General features: G+C 51.6%; 1 protein-coding gene across 3 annotated transcripts in view; it reads right to left on the bottom strand.

The window, feature by feature from the left end:
• CCDC57 (coiled-coil domain containing 57) overlaps positions 1 to 18423 on the bottom strand; it is a 119607-nt gene that overhangs the window by 56533 nt on the left and 44651 nt on the right. For 2 of the 3 annotated variants that reach the window (XM_078776479.1, XM_078776483.1), the window contains exon 2: positions 79 to 323. In XM_078776479.1, the coding sequence (XP_078632605.1) occupies positions 79 to 323 (245 nt within the window). Of the gene's footprint in view, positions 1 to 74; positions 324 to 18423 lie in introns of those variants that run through there. The other variant, XM_078776491.1, reaches the window with a different exon arrangement.

Here is an 18423-nt window from a genome sequence, read left to right as displayed (position 1 = left end):
AAAGAGCATTTGGTATTTATTTTTTGGTATTTATTGGATTTTGTTAATGAAGAAAAGAAAACCAATAATAATACAAGCCTTGAAGTCCTTTTTAAGATGCTGAAGCTTATTCCTTTCGTCCTGCAGCTCCTCTTCCTTCTCGTGCAAAGCGTCCTCAAGAGCTTTCATACGCAATGCTTGGGCCTCTCTCCACTCAGACTCCTTCTTGGCCACCAACTGTGCCAGGTCGCTCACCAGGTCAGATGGCTGATCACCATGGACCCTAGATGCTGTGGCGATGTCCATAATTACTGCATACAACGATACCTCAATGATGCATGGATCTGTAACAAAACAAGAGATAAAAAGAGAAGACCTTCATGTTACCCTGTAGGTATGAGACAAAGATGATCATTACCGCCGCCACCGAAGGTGGATGAAGGTTGTTTTCACCCCTGTCTGTCTGTTTGACTGTGAACAAGATATCTCAAAAAGTTGTGGACGGATTCGAACGAAATTTGGCAGAGATGTAGTGTATGTTACAAGGACAAAATAATTAGATTTTGGTGAAGATGTGGATTCGGATCCGGCTACGAGAATTTTTAAAGTGATTCTTCACCATTGGGAGATGGGCCAAAACCGACACATCAGGATACCTCAAAAAGTTATGGACGGATGTGGACGAAACTTGGTGGATCGGTTGGGTGTGTGACAAGGACGAATATATTAGATTTTGGTGAAGATCTGAATATGGATTCGAATACGATAATTATTAAATTTACACGTTATTCTTCACCATTGAGAGATCGGGTGAAAAGCGAAATATAACATGATATTTAAAAAAAAGTTATGATGAGTTCTGACTAAACTTGGTGGACGAGTTGGTTCGGTGACGAGAACAAGCCGATGAGATTTTGCTTCAGGTCCGAATCCAGATCTGGCCTATTAGTGGGACCCAAAACATAAACTGTTCAGCCTGGCAGAGGTATGCTCTCTACTGAGTGCAGATCTAGTTTAAACAAGCGTTACGCCTAGGTCCCCCATCGGTGAAGTGATGCGAGTTGACAAAGTGGAAGACGCAAAGCGGCCATCTTGGATTTTGACGTGGTGACCCAATTTTCAATAGCGTTCTCCCTTATGCGTAGATACACCCACACAGCAGATTAGAAGTTAGTAGTTCGTTTATTTTTCAAGATATTTCGCTCACAAGGTTCAGACATATATATGGTGGCGGCCATCTTGGATTTTGACGTGGCGACCCAATTTTCAATAGCGTTCTCCCTTATACATAGATACACCCACGTCCCACATAGCAGATTAGAAGTTAGTAGTTCGTTTATTTTTCAAGATATTTCGCTCACAAGGTTGACATATATATGGTGGCGGCCATCTTGGATTTTGACATGGCGATCCAATTTTCAATAGGGTTCTTCCTTATGCCTAGATACACCCACACACCAGATTAGAAGTTAGTAGTTCGTTTATTTTTCAAGATATTTCGCTCACAAGGTTCCAATTTTTTTTTTTTTCCAATTATTCCAATTTTTCCAATCCAATTCCAATAGGTCCAATTTTCCAATTTTTTTTCAAGATATACATGGCGGCGGCCATCTTGGATTTTGACGTGGCGACCCAATTTTCAATAGCGTTCTTCCTTATGCCTAGATACAACCACACACCAAATTAGAAGTTGGTACTTCGCTTATTTTTCAAGATATTCCACTCACAAGGTTCAGACATACATGGCATCAGACATACATGGTGGTGGCCATCTTGGATTTTGACGTGGGTTGCACCGACACACCAAATTCGAATGCGGTCCTTCGCTTCCGCATGCACGCACGGACGGACAGACGGACGGAGGGGAAAACCATAGTCCCCCTTTCGCTCCGCGGTGCGACGGGGGACAAATAATGTATCCAAACCCATCCCAATACATATTGCATTTAGAGAGGGAATTTAAGTGGTAAAGGTTATAGTTATGAAAGGTTTTATGTATTGAAGGCTGATAAGAATGTGCTGTCATGGAAAGCAATGTAACAATAACATCTCAGATGTTAGCCCTTCGTCAGAGCAAAAAAATAGTGATCATGAAATAAATAATGCTGGAAAAAGGGACACCCAGCATGAGGGACAGAATACTATCTATCTATAATTCCATTAATCTCTGTGTGTTTGTATGTGTGTATGTGTGTATATGTGTATGTGTGTATGTTTGTCTGTGACCGCTGTTTCTCGACAACCACGGGTCCGATATACTTTAAACTTGCCAGGTATATTGCTGGGGACCCGAGGATGTGCCTTTTCAAGGTTTCATATTAATCGGACAAGTACTTACCGAGCTATGGCGATTTCTTTACCAAACACTGCAAGCCGTTCGCTTTGGACCAAACCATTGCATGTAAATAGAGGGGGGGGGTTCTGTGGTCGTTGCGAATGGACCAAACCATTCATGTAAATAGAGGGGGGGGGTTCTGTGGTCGTTACTGCCACGTGGTTTCAAAGTTTTTTTTTGTTGTTGTTGTTTGCACGCATGTTTTTTTGCACCCACGTACGGGCACACCCTAGGATGTTTACACACACACACCCCTACACAAATTTTTTTTTTTTTTTTTTTTTGGCAAGGAACGGGCACCCACGTACGGGCACGTCCTAGCTTATATATAGTACGGGCATGCCCTAGTCTATCTATAATTCCATTAATCTCTGTGTGTATGTGTGTTTGTATGTGTGTATGTGTGTATGTGTGTATGTGTGTATGTTTGTCTGTGACCGCTGTTTCTCGACAACTACCGGTCCGATATACTTGAAACTTGCCAGGTATATTGCTGGGGACCCGAGGATGTGCCTTTTCAAGGTTTGAAATTAATCGGACAAGTAGTTACCGAGCTATGGCGATTTCTTTACCAAACACTGCAAGCCGTTCGCTTTGGACCAAACCATTGCATGTAAATAGAGGGGGGGGTTCTGTGGTCGTTGCGAATGGACCAAACCATTCATGTAAATAGAGGGGGGGGGGGGGTTCTGTGGTCGTTACTGCCACGTGGTTTCAAAGTTTTTTTTTGTTGTTGTTGTTTGCACGCATGTTTTTTTGCACCCACGTACGGGCACGCCCTAGGATGTTTACACACACACACCCCTACACAAATTTTTTTTTTTTTTTTTTTTTGGCAAGGAACGGGCACCCACGTACGGGCACGTCCTAGTACTTTGTAATGAGACGTTCAAACTTTGTAATGAGACGTTCACCTGAGGGACAGAAAACTTTATGATGCAACGGCCTGTCTTTAAAGCACCAATTCCAACAGTTTATAGTCAGGTCGTGAATCAAACCTGGGCAAGACAGTTGGAAGGCAAGTGGGTCACCTCTGTGCCATCCCATCAAACTCGGATGTAGCAAGTAAACAATTCCTTCTGTTTTTGTGCACAGAGTTGAGGCTCATAGAGGAGCGAGAACACAGAATGGGCTGAGAATGTAACAGACCAAAACTAGAGGGCATTCAGTAGAGAGCATACCTCCGCCAGGTGAACAGTTTACGTATGGCATCCCAGAGTAGACCAGAAAATCACAATACAGAATCACATTTAATCAAAATAATCCGTCCACAAGGACCACAACTTTTTGAGATATCCTGCTATATATCGTTTTTGGCCCTATCTCCCAATGGTGAAGATTCACTTTTTAAAAAATTAAAAAATTCTCATATCCTTATCCATTTTCGGATCTTCACCAAAATTGAATCGAATCATCCTTGTCACACACCTAACCGGTCCACCAAGTTTCGTCCAAATCCGTCCACAACTCTTTGAGATATCCTGCTACGTATCGTTTTTGGCCCAATCTCCAAATGGTGAAGAATCACTTTTTAAAAATTCTACTATTTGGATCCGAATCCGGATCTTCACCAAAATCTAATCATTTCATCCTTGTCGCATACGCCACATCGCTGCCAAATTTCGTCCGAATCCATCTACAACTTTTTGAGATATATTGTTCACAAACAAACAGACAGACAGGGGTGAAAACATAACCTCCATCCACCTTTGGTGGCGGAGGTAAAGAACAGTAGGAAGAGGAGACAGGGGAACACACGAGCACCGGGGATGAGGGAAAATTGATGGAGACTTGGAGAAATAAGGAACTTGGGGATGGGGAAGAATGAGAGCAAGGGGAAGACACAGGAGGTGAATATTCTCAGGCCCGTTTGCATAAAGCATCCTTAAGGAAAATTTGAGGATTTCCATAACTTTTTCCTTAACTTTTCCCTGAAGGATATCCTTATGTTGAGGATGGTTGCATATGCGAATATTTAAAAGTTTTTCCTTAAATCCTTCCTTGAAGTTGAGGGATGCTTTATGCAATCGGGCCAAAACTCTGCCCACCTTAGGTGGCGGAGGTATTAAAATTCTCAATAAGAATTGAATGAAAAAATTGAATGATTGCACAAGAATAATTTTATTTCTCCTTCATCCGCAAGCTCGTGTGCCCCATGCCACATACAACAAGTGCCATTTTTAATTGCATGTTCATTACGTGTTCTTGCTTTTGGACACCTCTTCCCATCTCCAATCTGATTGGTTGCCTGGCATAGCAACGGCTCCCAAGGATTTCTATAACTTTAAGGAAATCCTTATCCTCAAGGGTTGTTTATGCAACAGCACTTAAGGAAATCCTTAGCTAAGGAATTACAATGTACCTCAAGGTAAATCTTTCCTTTTAAAAGGTTAAGGGAGTTTTATGCAACCAGGCCTCAATCATAGTAGTGGAGGAAAAAACTGTAAACCCAGAAAGAGGTGACTTGGAGAGGGGGGTTAATGGGGGTAGAAACCATCATGGTTTTGGATGGGGATAACCTGATGTGGTGGTGATCAGCCATCTTGAAGCCCTGGAGAGAAGAATGAGATGGAAAACACTGGGGTGGTTAGTTCCAAAGGTGGGAATAATTGAGGAATGAATGAGTAGAGGTGAGCAGAGAGTCGGGATTATGAGAGTTTCACCAGAAGGGGGTTATTGACAGACCACATATGCCCTGCAGAAACGTTGGGAGTGAAGGCGGGAAGGGGGGGGGGAGTGGTGGGAGAGGTATAAAACACATGGACATTGCTAGAACTTCCAGGAAAGAAGTAGCTGCATTTCAAAAAAGTGGATTTGGGGTGAATTAACGGGGGTAGAAATGATCAAGGTTTGGGATGGGGGATGATATGACATGCTGGTGAACAGCTGTTTTAAAGACCTGGAGGGAGGAGTGGGATTGAAGAGAGTGATGGAGTTTGTTACAGAGGTGGGAGAAAAGAGGAATGAAAGAGTGAAGGTGAATAGAGAGTCTTGATTTTGGCAATTTAACCATTAGAGGGTTGCTGGCAGATCTTATGCGACCTGTGGGAATATTTGGGAGACAGAGCAAAGACAGAGCTGGGGGAGCTAGGCCAGAGAGGAGTCGGTAGCAGACAAAAAGACCACCAACATGCCTGCGGTGAGTGAGTGAAAGGCCCTCAGAGTTAGCTTCATCGCGGGAGATGCCAATGATTCTGAAAGCTTTGGTTTCAACAGCGTGAAGCCGAGCTAGGTGTGAGGCAGGAGCACCAGCCCAGAGGGGGGAACAGTATTCCATTGAACTGCGGATGAAAGCCTTGTATGTGGTGAGGAGTTCAGGTGTGCCAAGGAAGGACTTCACACGATGGAGGATGCCCAGTCGGCGACTGGCTTTGGAGGCCAGCTTGGTAATGTGGTTTTCCCAGGAAAGATCATGGCAGATAGTGCGACTCAAAAGCTTGAGTGACAGAACTTCTTGGAGAGGATTGTTTAGAAAGTATATGGAGCGGTTGTCCAGTCGGTCTTTTCGGAGAGACATAGTAAGAGTGTCAGATTAGTCTGGATTGAAAGACATGTTCCACTTGTTTGACCAGTCTGTGATTTTGTCCAGGTCTGCAGAGAGTGAGGAAGCTGAGGGATGAGGTATGGAGCGGCAGAGAGTGGAGTCATCAGCAAAGAGATAAAGAGGATTTTCCAGAAAGTCAGAGAGATCATTGATGAAGACCAGAAAAAGCACAGGTCCCAGAACACTGCCTTGGGGAACTCCAGCCTGAACAGGATTTACATAAACTAGCAACGGTACCCACCCTAAGGGCAGGGCTTCAATTTGGAGGCTCAAATGAAAAGGCAAAATATTGAAATTGAAGGCTTTTTTTTATTTTAAACGATTCATATAAACATCTGTTAAATCATATCACACGCAAATCATCAAAATCTAAAAAGTACATGGCGCTCATTTTGAAAAAAGAATGAATTCTGCAAAACGGAAGCGGCCGCTACACATCTTTCTCAGTTGCACGTTTATGTGTGAAGAATGCGCGCCGAATCTGTAACTTGGAAGCGGCCGCTACACCTGTTTCTCAGTCGCTTTGCACATGCTTACATCGGAAGATTTCGTCAGGAGTCGATCTACTCTCTCCTGGTACGTAGAATTTCAATAAAAGCCACATTACTGTTCATATTGGTAAATATTATTCCATCGTGTTTGGAAAAACTGGAAAATTGGAAAACTGTAAAATCAATGTAGTGTAGCGGTTGCCGCTGAGCATACACAATCGCCTTACACCTGCCGAAGACGCAACCAGGGAGCGATCACTGTACCGGGCTCGCCCAGACCGCTCGGAGACGCTCAGTCTCGCATTTCCCGGGCATGTCCAGACTCGCCTTTCCCGGGCTCGCCCAGAGACGCCCAGTCTCGCCTTTCCCGGGCATGTCCAGACTTGCCTTTCCCGGGCTCGCCCAGACAGCCCGGAGACGCTCAGTCTCGCATTTCCCGGGCATGTCCAGACTCGCCTTTCCCGGGCTCGCCCAGAGACGCCCAGTCTCGCCTTTCCCGGGCATGTCCAGACTTGCCTTTCCCGGGCTCGCCCGGGCACGCCCACTCTCGCCGTGTTTGATTGCATATATATATATATTGCTGCCCGATAAACGGGCTTTTCAGAGTACCCGAGTTTGGTTTTGCTGAATAAAGAAACTCGGACGAATTCCCGTCTTTTGTCGCGTCAATCCTTTCAACTCGCGTAGGAGCACAGCTCCTTCATTGGTGACCCCCGACATGGACACAGCAGTTGCCCTTAAACTGCCTACCTTCTGGGAGGCTCACGCGGCGGTTTCGTTCGCTCAGGCGGACTCCCAGTTCGCCCTGTGAGGCATTACCGCCGACGACACCCGCTTCCACCATGTGGTAGCGGCACACGGCTCCGCCACTGCGGCCCGCTCCCTGGGCCTCCTCCAGCACCCGCCAGCCGCTGACAAGTATGGCGCGATCAAGACGCTCCTCCTCGACGCATTCGCCCTCTCACCGGCAGAACGCGCAAGACGCCTGCTCGACCTGCCCGAGCTCGGCGACACGCGCCCGTCCGAGCGAATGGACTACATGCTCTTGCTGCTTGGTGAGCACTCCCCGGATTTTCTTTTCCGAGAGCTGTTCCTCCGCCAGCTGCCTAGCCAGGTACGCTTCACCCTGGCAGGCACGCAGATCACGGATCCCCGCGCCCTCGCCAGGGAAGCCGACAAGATCTCCTCGGCAGGCCAACGCATTGCAGCAGCGACCTGGAGCCCGCCGCCGTCCGAGGCGACGCCCATGGCGCCCGAGCGCCCGGTGCGGTTGGAGGCCGAACTGCCGGTGCAACTGGCGGCCACCACGCCACACCGACCGCTTCCAACACGACGGCCGGGGCTTCCACCTGACCAAGCGTGGTGTTATTACCACGCCAGGTTCGGACACAAGGCTCGGACATGCCGACCCCCGTGCACTTTCGGCAAGTCGGGAAACGGCCGGGCCGGCGTTCATTACCAGCCATGAGCGCCGGCCACTCGGGCAACTTGCTTTTCATCAAGGACAAAGCGTCCGGGCGGCGTTTCCTTTTTGACACCGGCGCCCAACTGAGCGTCATACCCGCCTCCGAGCAGGACAGGCAGACCGCCGTTTGCGGCCCCTCCTTGGTCCCTGCCAACGGATCGGCCATCCGCACCTTCGGCCCGCACAACGTCACCCTCTGCTTTGGCGGCCAACACTTTGCTTGGACCTTTGTGACGGCGAGCGTGCCCATGGCTCTGCTAGGCGCCGACTTCCTCTGCGCACACGGACTGCTGGTGGACATCCAACGGCGTCGCCTCATCAACGCCGAGACCTTCAGCTCCCTGGTATGCACATTGAGCAGCTCCGCTCCGACCGAGCTGGTATGCGCCCTCCCGGCGGCGAACGAGTTTGCTCGCCTGCTCACGGAGTTCCCGGCCCTCACGCGGCGGACGTTTTCGGCCGTCGCAGTACGACATGGGATTGAGCACCACATACCAACCACAGGCCCACCGGTCTACGCCAGAGCCCGCCGCCTCGACCCAGCCAAGCTCGCTGTGGCCAAAGCCGAGTTCGACGCTTTGGAACACCTCGGCATCGTGCGGCGCTCCGATAGCGCGTGGGCTCCGCCACTACACATCGTCCCAAAACCAGGGGGCGGCTGGCGCCCATGTGGCGACTACCGCCGCCTTAACGACGCTACCACCCCCGACAGGTATCCGATCCCGCATATCCAAGACTTCTCCGCCCGTCTGGCAGGACGGGTCATTTTTTCAAAAATCGATCTCATACGGGGATATCACCAGGTACCTGTCAGGGCGGCCGACGTCCCTAAAACGGCCGTCATCACGCCGTTCGGCTTGTTCGAATTCCTGCGGATGCCGTTTGGCCTCAAGAACGCGGCTCAGGCGCTCCAGCGCTTGATGGACGGCGTGCTGCGTGACCTGCCGTTCCTCTTCGTTTACCTGGACGACATCCTTGTCGCCAGCACGTCCCGGGCCGAGCACCTCCTCCACCTCCGAACACTGTTCGGGCGCCTCAACGAGCACGGCCTCATCATCAACCCGGCCAAATGCCACTTCGGCACGATGGCCGTTGATTTTTTGGGCCACCACATCACCAAGAACGGGGCCGTGCTGCTGCCAACCAAGGTCGAGGCCATCACCACGTTTCCGCGTCCCCGCTCCATAAAGGCCCTGCAGGAATTCCTGGGAATGGTTAATTTCTATCACCGCTTCGTGCCCCGCGCTGCTCAACTCATGCGGCCCCTCTACGAAGCCCTCCGGGGCAAGCCGGCCAAGCACGACATCGTCTGGTCCGCAGCAATGGACGCGGCCTTCAAAAGCTCAAAGCGGGCCCTCGCCGACGCAACACTGCTCGCTCACCCGGTGCTCAACGCTCCCATCGCCCTCACCACGGATGCCTCCGACTACGCGGTGGGCACCGTACATGAGCAATGGGTGAACGGGGTTTGGCAGCCACTCGCTTTTTTCAGCCGGTAGCTCCGGCCGAACGAGCTCAAATATAGCACGTTTGACCATGAGCTCCTCGGTCTACACCTGGCCATTTGCCATTTCCGCCACCTCCTGGAGGGCCGACCCTTCACGGCGTTCGTCGACCACAAGCCATTGGTTTACGCAATGGCCAAGGTCACGGAGCCGTGGTCGGCCCGCCAACAGCGCCACCTCTCCGCCGTGTAGGAGTTTACCACGGACATCCGGCACGTCGCCGGCAAAGACAACGCCGTGGCCGACTGTCTTTCTCGGGCCAGCGCGAACGCGGTCCACCTCGGCGTGGACTTCGCGCTTATGGCAGCGGACCAAACCACCGACACCACGGTGCAAGCCCTCCGGGCGGCGGACACGGGCCTCCGCCTGGCCGACATCCCCTTCACGGACACTGTCCTGCTCTGCGACGTCTCCCAAGGCCAGCCTCGCCCCATCGTTCCCGTTACCTGGCAACGCCGCATCTTCGCCTCCCTCCACGGCCTTTCCCACCCGGGCCGGAAAGCTTCCCAGAAGCTGGTGTCGGCGCGATTCATCTGGCACAGCCTTCGACGGGACGTCCGCAATTGGACCAGCACCTGCACAGCCTGCCAACAGGCCAAGGTCCACCGACACACCCAGGCCCCGCTGGCACCTTTCACCGTGCCCGAACGACGTTTCGACCACGTCAACGTGGACCTGGTGGGCCCCCTCCCCCCATCACGGGGGTTCACACACCTGCTCACCATGGTGGACAGGACCACCAGGTGGCCGGAGGCCGTTCCCCTCGTCTCCACCACCACCGCCGACGTGGCGCAGGCTTTCATCGCCACCTGGGTCGCCCGCTTCGGCGCACCGGCGGACATCTCGTCGGACCGCGGACCGCAGTTCACCTCCGAGCTGTGGGGCGCGGTCGCCCGCAACCTGGGGGTCAAGCTCCACCGCACTACGGCCTACCACCCCCAAGCCAACGGGTTGTGCGAGCGATTCCACCGCTCCATGAAGGCCGCGCTCATGGCCGGCCTTCAGGACGGCGGTTGGGCCGACCGGCTGCCGTGGGTCCTTTTGGGCCTCCGCACGGCCCCCAAGGAGGACCTCCGGGCATCCAACGCCGAGCTTGTCTATGGCCAGGCGCTACGCGTCCCGGGCGAATTAGTGCCCGACGCTACCAGTCCCTGGTCCGCAGGTCACCAGCGCTCGGACCTCCAGGAGGCCGCCCGACGGTTTACCCCCGTGCCAACGTCCCACCACGGTGACCCCCAGTCCTACGTCCCCCCAGCGCTTCGCACAGCGGAGTACGTTTTTGTGCGTCATGACGCACATCGGGGGCCACTCCGGCCGCCGTACGACGGGCCCTTCCGGGTCCTGCGACGGGACGACAAGTCGTTCGTCATCGACATCGGCGGCAGGTCAGACCGGATTGCGGTAGACCGCCTCAAGCCGGCGCACGTGGACATCGACCAACCGCCACAGTTGGCCCTTCCGCCGCGGCGAGGCCGCCCCCCGTCCACGGTGCCCCCCACTCGACCGCCCCCCCCCCCCCACGCCGCCCCCCCCCCCCCCCACGACCCGCCAGGGGTCGCTTCGGCCGGGTCATCAGGACCCCCCTTAAATTGACCCTGCCGGTGCAAGTCGATTCTGGGGGGACGTGTGTAGCGGCTACCGCTGGGTTTACACAATCGCCTTGCACCTACCAAGGACGCGGAGCGATCACCATGCCGGGCTCGTCCAGGACGCCCGGGCAGGCCCGCTCTCAACTTGCCAGGCCTCGTCCGGGACGCCCGGGCATGCCCGCCCTCGACTTGCCAGGCCGCGTCCAGGACGCCCGGCCACGCCCCCTCTCGCCTTTCCCGGGCAAACGCTCCGGGATAATGTGTATATATGTTGCTGCCCGATAAACGGACTTTTCAGAGTACCCGAGTTGTTTTGTTTCAATAAAGAAACTCGGACTAATTCCAGCTTTTTGTCGCGTCCATTCTTCCGATTACGTGGGAGCACAGCTCCTACAATATATACATATATACATATATATACATATATATACATATATACATATATACATATATATACATATATATACATATATATACATACATACATATATACATATATACATATATATACATATATATACATACATATTGTTGCGGATATGGGATTTGGCCTCCATATCCGCTTGTAAATATTCCCCTATTTCCCCAATACTCCCCAACTATCCCCAATCCCCCATTCCCTAGTCCCATTGTCTGTAAACAACACTCTGTAGAACCGACCTTCCCCTTCTTCCCCCATTAAATGTCGTGCCCAGGTCCACCGCATCTCACGTAGACAACTTTCGGACATCTTGCTAGTTATTCTTAGTCTATGTCAGTTAAGGACTCGTTTCCATTAATTCTGACTCTTCGTTGCACCAGAATGTGATTGTATGGCACCAGTAGTGAGTTTAGGACCTCCCCATACCTCCTCCCATCTTCCTCATGAAACAATAACAACAACAACAACTACAACCACAGCGGGGGCGGCGCGGCCGCGGTGCGGGGAGTGTGCGTCCTCACACCGGCTTGGTTAGCCGCCATTGCCATGTGCGCCCACGGGGTTACCACGAAGGGGCTGGCTGTCAGCTCCTCGTCAAGGGCGGAGCCCGGTAACCCCCGCACCCAATAAGAAGCAACGGGCCGATTCCATCTGGGGCGGGGCTAACGAGCCGAGGGCGTGTCACTCCCCGCCGGATATACGCAGCCACTGACCGGACGGGACGTGATGCGCCCCCAGCTTGGAGAAAGAACGTCACCTTCCAACGCTGACGCTGAGAGAGACCTCCCGCATCTCTGGACCGGACCGTGTGGATCCTGCCCCTGAGCCAAGGTGCACCTTGAGCTATCAACTACCTGCCCTTCCTTGCCATCAATCCCGGTGTGAGTCAGTTTTGTCCTGTTTATCTGTGGTCTGTCGGGGCTAATATAAGACCGTGTTTAAGTGCCCACCTTACTATGCTGTACCTCTGGTCGGTGTAATCTAACGTTCCGATATATTATAACCTCCTCCGGAGGTCTTGAGAACTGTACCCTTGGTGTCGTGTCATTTTAACCCAGCCGTTGTGTCCTTTTCCTCAATTGATTTAGCGTAGCGCGATATATATATTGTTACGGACGCGGTTAAAGATGTTATTTTGACCGAGCGGTGGTATTACCGCGACCGAACAGTGCTTCCTTGATTAATACCCGATTTGCCCCAAACTTTGGCCAGATCGCGCCACCGCTATTCAATCGGGAAAACTCTAAAGCGACCGAATACAAAGAGGAAGAAGACGTACAGAAGAGTAATTGGATTTATTATTTACACATATAAGTAAGAAGAAAGCAGTCACGTTTATTTACAGAAGAGATATTAGATACACAGTGCAACGCTAGCTTACCTACAGTCTTAATTAACCCAGGGACAGAACAAACAAGGACAGACTCACGCGGGGAATGATGATAGGACTTGGCTGGAGATGGATGGCTGGCAGGATAGGGAGGTCCGACTGGTCCTGCAGCCGATCGACTCGTGGGCAGCCGCCGCTCCTTCGCGGCCCTGCTCCAAACTGCCGTCCAGGCCTCACGCTTCTGTGGCTGCAGTTTCGGTGGCTCCAGCTGCAGCAAATGCAGTTGCGGTGGCTCGAGCTGCAGTAGGTGCAGTTTCGGTGGCTCGATCTGCAGCTCAACTCTGGACTTCTCTCGGACTCAACTCCTTGGACTCCCTCTCGTCTCTCTGTAAAAGCTCATCTCTCGGGAAACGCCCTGCCGTGGGTTATATAGGCCCCACCCCTCCACCTTCGCGAACCTCCTCGATGTTTCTCTCCACACCCTCTCCAAGTCCAACCCCTTGTTCGTGGTTGGTTGAGTGGGGCTGACTCACTCCTCCCCTCTATGACGAGGTGGGGACCCGCCTTTCTTCCCAAACCCTGCCTCGTGGTCAATGGCGGATGAAGAGAAAACCGCCCAAAATGCAGTTGGCAATGCGAATGGCAATTGACCAAAAGGGGGAATGGAAGTTTTGGGAGTGGGAATGAAGGGAATCTATCTCTTTCACTGGTGCAATGGAGTATTTCAATTAATGGGAGACACAGCCTTACCCTAAAACACATAATAAGATATAACTATTGAACAGGGGTATTCTATGATTGGCTGTAGTGTGGATGCTTTATGGACTAATTATGGGACGCCCTTTGACCTTTACACAGCTCCGGAGGCAGGAGGCGCAGAATGAACACTAATAATAATACACACAATAAAAAAAATACAGTCCTCATATCTGCAACACTGCACCCTCCTCCTCTTAGGCACGTCCCGGGCCTACAACTTTTATTTAGTGTGACACGTCGGTGTAGTTCCCTCTACTTTTAACCTGACCCTGAGTGCGACAGTTTTTAAAACATAAATAAACGTGTCCCGCTGCTCCATTGCACCCTGCCTAACAGACTTACGCCCACAGTTAACCGAATTGCGGAATGGTCTTCAAACTACACACTGACGGTGGGGAGCATTATTTACAATGACTCTGTTTTTATTTACAAAACTAACCCAGGACCTGTAATTGTTCTTTCTGGGGGGAGACAGTCTGCTCTGCATCAATGCACCATGAAAGCACCTAAAAACGCACCAACACACCCTCAAGCACCAATCGGTGCAGTCACCACAGTTCATCAGTGTTCAATGCATGTTCAATAATAAAAATAAATCAACAACCCCTAACCCTGCAGGTGGTCTCTTGCTCTTCGGCTCCCTCTGCTGGCTATTATTATCTCTTCCAGTTGTTGTCATTTTCTTTGCTTTCTTACTGGCGGCCTATTTGTATTAAAACTTGCACCCAATGTGTCCTTTTTATTTTATTTTATTTATGGCCCACAGGGCCGACTACGTGTGGTTCACTTGTGGGGCATCGGTGCCCTGTGGCCAAGGTCCGCCAGCAAGATTTCGGGCCCTCATGGCCGGTTCCAGCAGAGGGGTCATGCCCCAACCCATGGGGTCCATCAGTGGTGCTCGGCCACAGGCATGTGGTCCATAATGTGGTGCATCGATGCAGACAGCTGGTTCTGGGAATTCCGGGCGCACAATGGAGGACTCACGCACGCTCCCCTCGGTGCCCAATGGCGCACAGGTCATGTGGGAGACAAAAGAGACAAATGAGCGAGGGGTAAGGTCACAAGGGTACACATCAATAAGGCAATGCAAGGCGAAATGCGTACGGAGGGCGAAGTGAGAAAGCTCGTCCCTACCGTACGTCACCCCCCTGTCACCTACACTACCCTTGCCCTTACCCCATATGTACAAAATCTACACATTACCAATCCGTCGCTACCGTCACGGCTTCCCCTTATTTCCCTTATACCAAATTCGTCTTCACTCCCCCACTATCCAAAATTTGCCATCATCAATTCATCATCAATCCTCATAAGGAGGAAGAGATGGAACATCAAGCACAATGTCACACCCACGTCATGATGCGTCTCACAATCCAAAACATTTGCACATAAAAAATAATTAAACATGGCATGGTGTGGAGTACCTGTCACCTCAGGTGAGTGGATGCAGATGGTGCGAGGAGATCCTTCATCCTATCTATCCTCTAAATGACTTTAACACACTTTACACTACCCGGGGTTTTTCCCTGCCAATCCATTGGCCAACTTCCACTATGGGTTCTAAAAACCAATTCCCATTGACCAAACTGTGGTGCTTCTCAATTTGGGGTCTCACTCCCCCGATTCATCTCCCGGTGCCCTTGCACAATTTCTGGGCTGTGACGTGTAGCTCTCCCAGCAGGTCTACCCACCTGCACACCTCCACCACTGTAGTTGCCACCCGAGCTTACCTAGCTCCTCACCCTAACCGAACTAACTGGGGAAGGCCCCTCCTGGCTCTGTCGCCCCTTGGTGCCCTCTGGCACTGGGCTACCCGGGTCCGTCCTCCGGATCCTCGGGCCCCATCCACAACAACTACTCCCGGCTCCCAGAGCCCACCTGCGGCCTCACCTGGCCGACATCCTCACAGTGGTGGAGTGCCCAAACCAACTACACACACTAACAGGCTACACGCCCAGCCATTTCCACAACACTAATGCACCCATCCAAATACCATTCTTTCACCTCGCACCACAGATGCCAATATCCAACCACAATTTACCTGTACCCTCTACCTAACACTTACACTACCCGCCCCGGGTATTCGTGATGGGGGTCCACTCTTCCCCCATTCACACCTTCGCACCATCCACTCCACTCCATAGTTTCCAACATACTCACTCCACGACCATCCATTCCAATACTCCATATATTCCACACTCCATGTATTCCACACACCTGGTGTCATACCTGTTGTTGCACACCTGTGCAATCATACCTGGGGCCACCTGCACCCTCCTCCTCTTCCTGGACCATTTGGTCAACACAACACACATCACCATCACCATCACTCATACACTGCTCCACACACCTGTTCAGTTGCACACCTGTGCAATCACACCTGTTCAATCTCACCTGTTCAATCTCACCTGTTCAATCCTCAAACACACGGCATCATCTCAGCTAACTACTCCCCTCTGAAACTTGCGCTTCCCAGTCGTCCCTTTAAACTATTGCGCTCCCTCGTCATTATCATCCACACTAATCTACCTGCGTCCCCACTACAGGTATCCTTGTCACTAACTAACCTTAACGTTACCTAATGTCAATCTCTTCTAGATCCCTACACACAATATCCTAACCCACCCGGGCTAGTTTTCACTGCCATACACCCCATAACTCTAGTGCCCCTTTGCCCCCCCTCTGTGAGGGATGGTGGATTGCCATCCCACCACATCGGGGAGGTCCCACTATCAATTTTGCTCACCAAATTTCAACCAATCAAAAAATTTCTAATTACTGCCAATTCTATTCCAATCATCAAATTTTGCCTTTTTTTCTAATTTTGGGTCCAAAACACTAACCTCATCACCCGTCTACTTATTAGATCCTCTCGGTGCGCCAATTCACGTCCACAGCCCGGCTTCGTACAGCCGAGCAATGAATGCGGGTTGTTTGGTGCCGGCGGCTGGATGCGTCCGGCACTCGGTGCAGGGACAGGGGCTTACCCGTACCGAGATCCCACGCACCACCTCGGCGCGGAGCCATCCAATTGCCCGATCTCGACCTGCCGGAACTTCTCCACAAAAGGGGGTCGCCATGACGACCCTCCCTATCGGGATGCCCGCTCCGCCTAGTGGAGCACGGACGCGGCCGTTCGAAACGCGGCCCAGCGTGGATCACGTACGGCGGTCCTTTCGAACCCGCCGTGGCTCGGATCCCCGCTGGTCCTCGCGGCACGCGAAGCTGCCCGACGCGCACCGAGGGCCCGACTCGGCTAAATGTCGTGCTAACCACTAACCCGGTTACCGTCGATGCCTCACCTGCATGCTTACACGCATACGCTACCCCTTTCTTGCTTATACATCCAGCCGTCTCCCTGCTCTTGGTCATTGCACCTTCTCTTACACACCCAGGTACACTCATTCCACTCACAGACTTGGTCACACACCTGACCACCGAACACTTTGGCACACATTCGTTGTTCGCACACCTCACCAACACACCTCTTCGCGCTCCCTTCTCGGTCACCTCCTCTGTGACAATCACAGGTGTGCTCTCACTCGCACACCCAACCACGTGCCTCACTACTAATTCCAGCGTGCATTCCCATACACGCTCTACCATTCCAGGTGTGCTTCCTTCCATTCCAGGTGTACATCCTCGCTCGCCTGTCACAACCAACTCACGCTCCGTGTCACTCTCACTACTTTCACCACCACCCTTGACAGCGCACTCTTTCCTCATGCACCTGTCCGTTACACACCTTTCTCACACACTCTTCCGTTACACCCTCTGTAACACTCACCACAGGTGTGCATTCTCCCTCACTCTTGACAGCGCACTCTTTCCCCATGCACCTGTCCATTACACACCTTTCTCGCGCATCCTCTTGCGCACACTCTCTCGTTACTTCCCCCGTAACCCTCACCACAGGTGTACATGCTTCCGTTACATCCTTTGTAACACTCACCACACCGCGCTTCCATGTGCCCCTCGCACACACGCTACGACCGACTCACTCTCGACAGCACACTCACTCCTTGGCGCGCACTTTTTCCTCACACACCCCATGGTCAGACATTCTTGCACACCTCTTTTTTTGCACACCAGACCTGTCGCACACTTCACCAACGGCCTCTCACGAACACCCGGGTCCACAACAACCCCCAAGCCGACTGAAGCTCCCCTCACATCATGTACATTTCCACGTATATCGCCACTCACCTTGGCACCTCGTCTCCGCACCTCTTTCGCCACCTGCAAACTCTTTATTTGGTTAGTGAGCAGCACATCATGAGTTGAGCACCGACCTTGTACATATTCCATCACCTCCTCCTGGATTTCTCTTTTAGTTTCTGTCCGTCTCTTCTTAATTTCACTCACTCCCTCTAACACCTCCTTTAGTTTTTGCTTCACCTCTTTTATTTCCCGGTGCGTCTCCTCAATTTCGTCCTCTACGGCTACCGTGACCGTCTCTATGTGCGTCCTTACCTGCCGGTCCTTCGTCTCCATTATCTCTGTCACCTCGTCCAACCTCATTGTCAGTCCCTCACGTACCATCTGACATTGTTTCTGTGTCGCTATTAAGTCATTTTTAATTTCTTTTTGTGTCGTTTTAACCCTCCTAGTACCGCAGTGTTCTTTTGTACCTGCTCCACTAGTTCTTTTTGTCCCTCTGTCAGCTGTTCCACCTCCTCCGTCAGATCTTCTATTCCCCCTTGTAACTTTGCCGTTCCATTTCTCACCTCTTTCTCTATACGCTTTTCGCCTCGCTTTACCCTCCTCGCGTACCCCCGAGACCTCCTCACTTACACCTCATCGTATCTCCTCTTTCATCTCCTCCCTCTCTTTTGTAGATGCTACCCTCATCTGTCCCAATTCATCCCTCTGAGCATCCAATTTACTTTCTAACCCGATTTTCACCTCCTCTATCTGGTTCCCCATCTGTTCGATTTCCCGGGCGGATTGCTCCCCTATCTCCCGCAATTTGTCTTCCATCCTATTTTCTAACCCCATTAACCCA

The sequence above is a fragment of the Myxine glutinosa genome, chromosome 1 (genome assembly GCF_964187855.1).
Source record: "Myxine glutinosa chromosome 1, kmMyxGlut1.1, whole genome shotgun sequence".
Taxonomy (NCBI): Eukaryota; Metazoa; Chordata; class Myxini; order Myxiniformes; family Myxinidae; genus Myxine; species Myxine glutinosa.
Note: the sequence above shows the minus strand (reverse complement) of the source record. Positions and strands in the feature narration are given on the sequence as shown.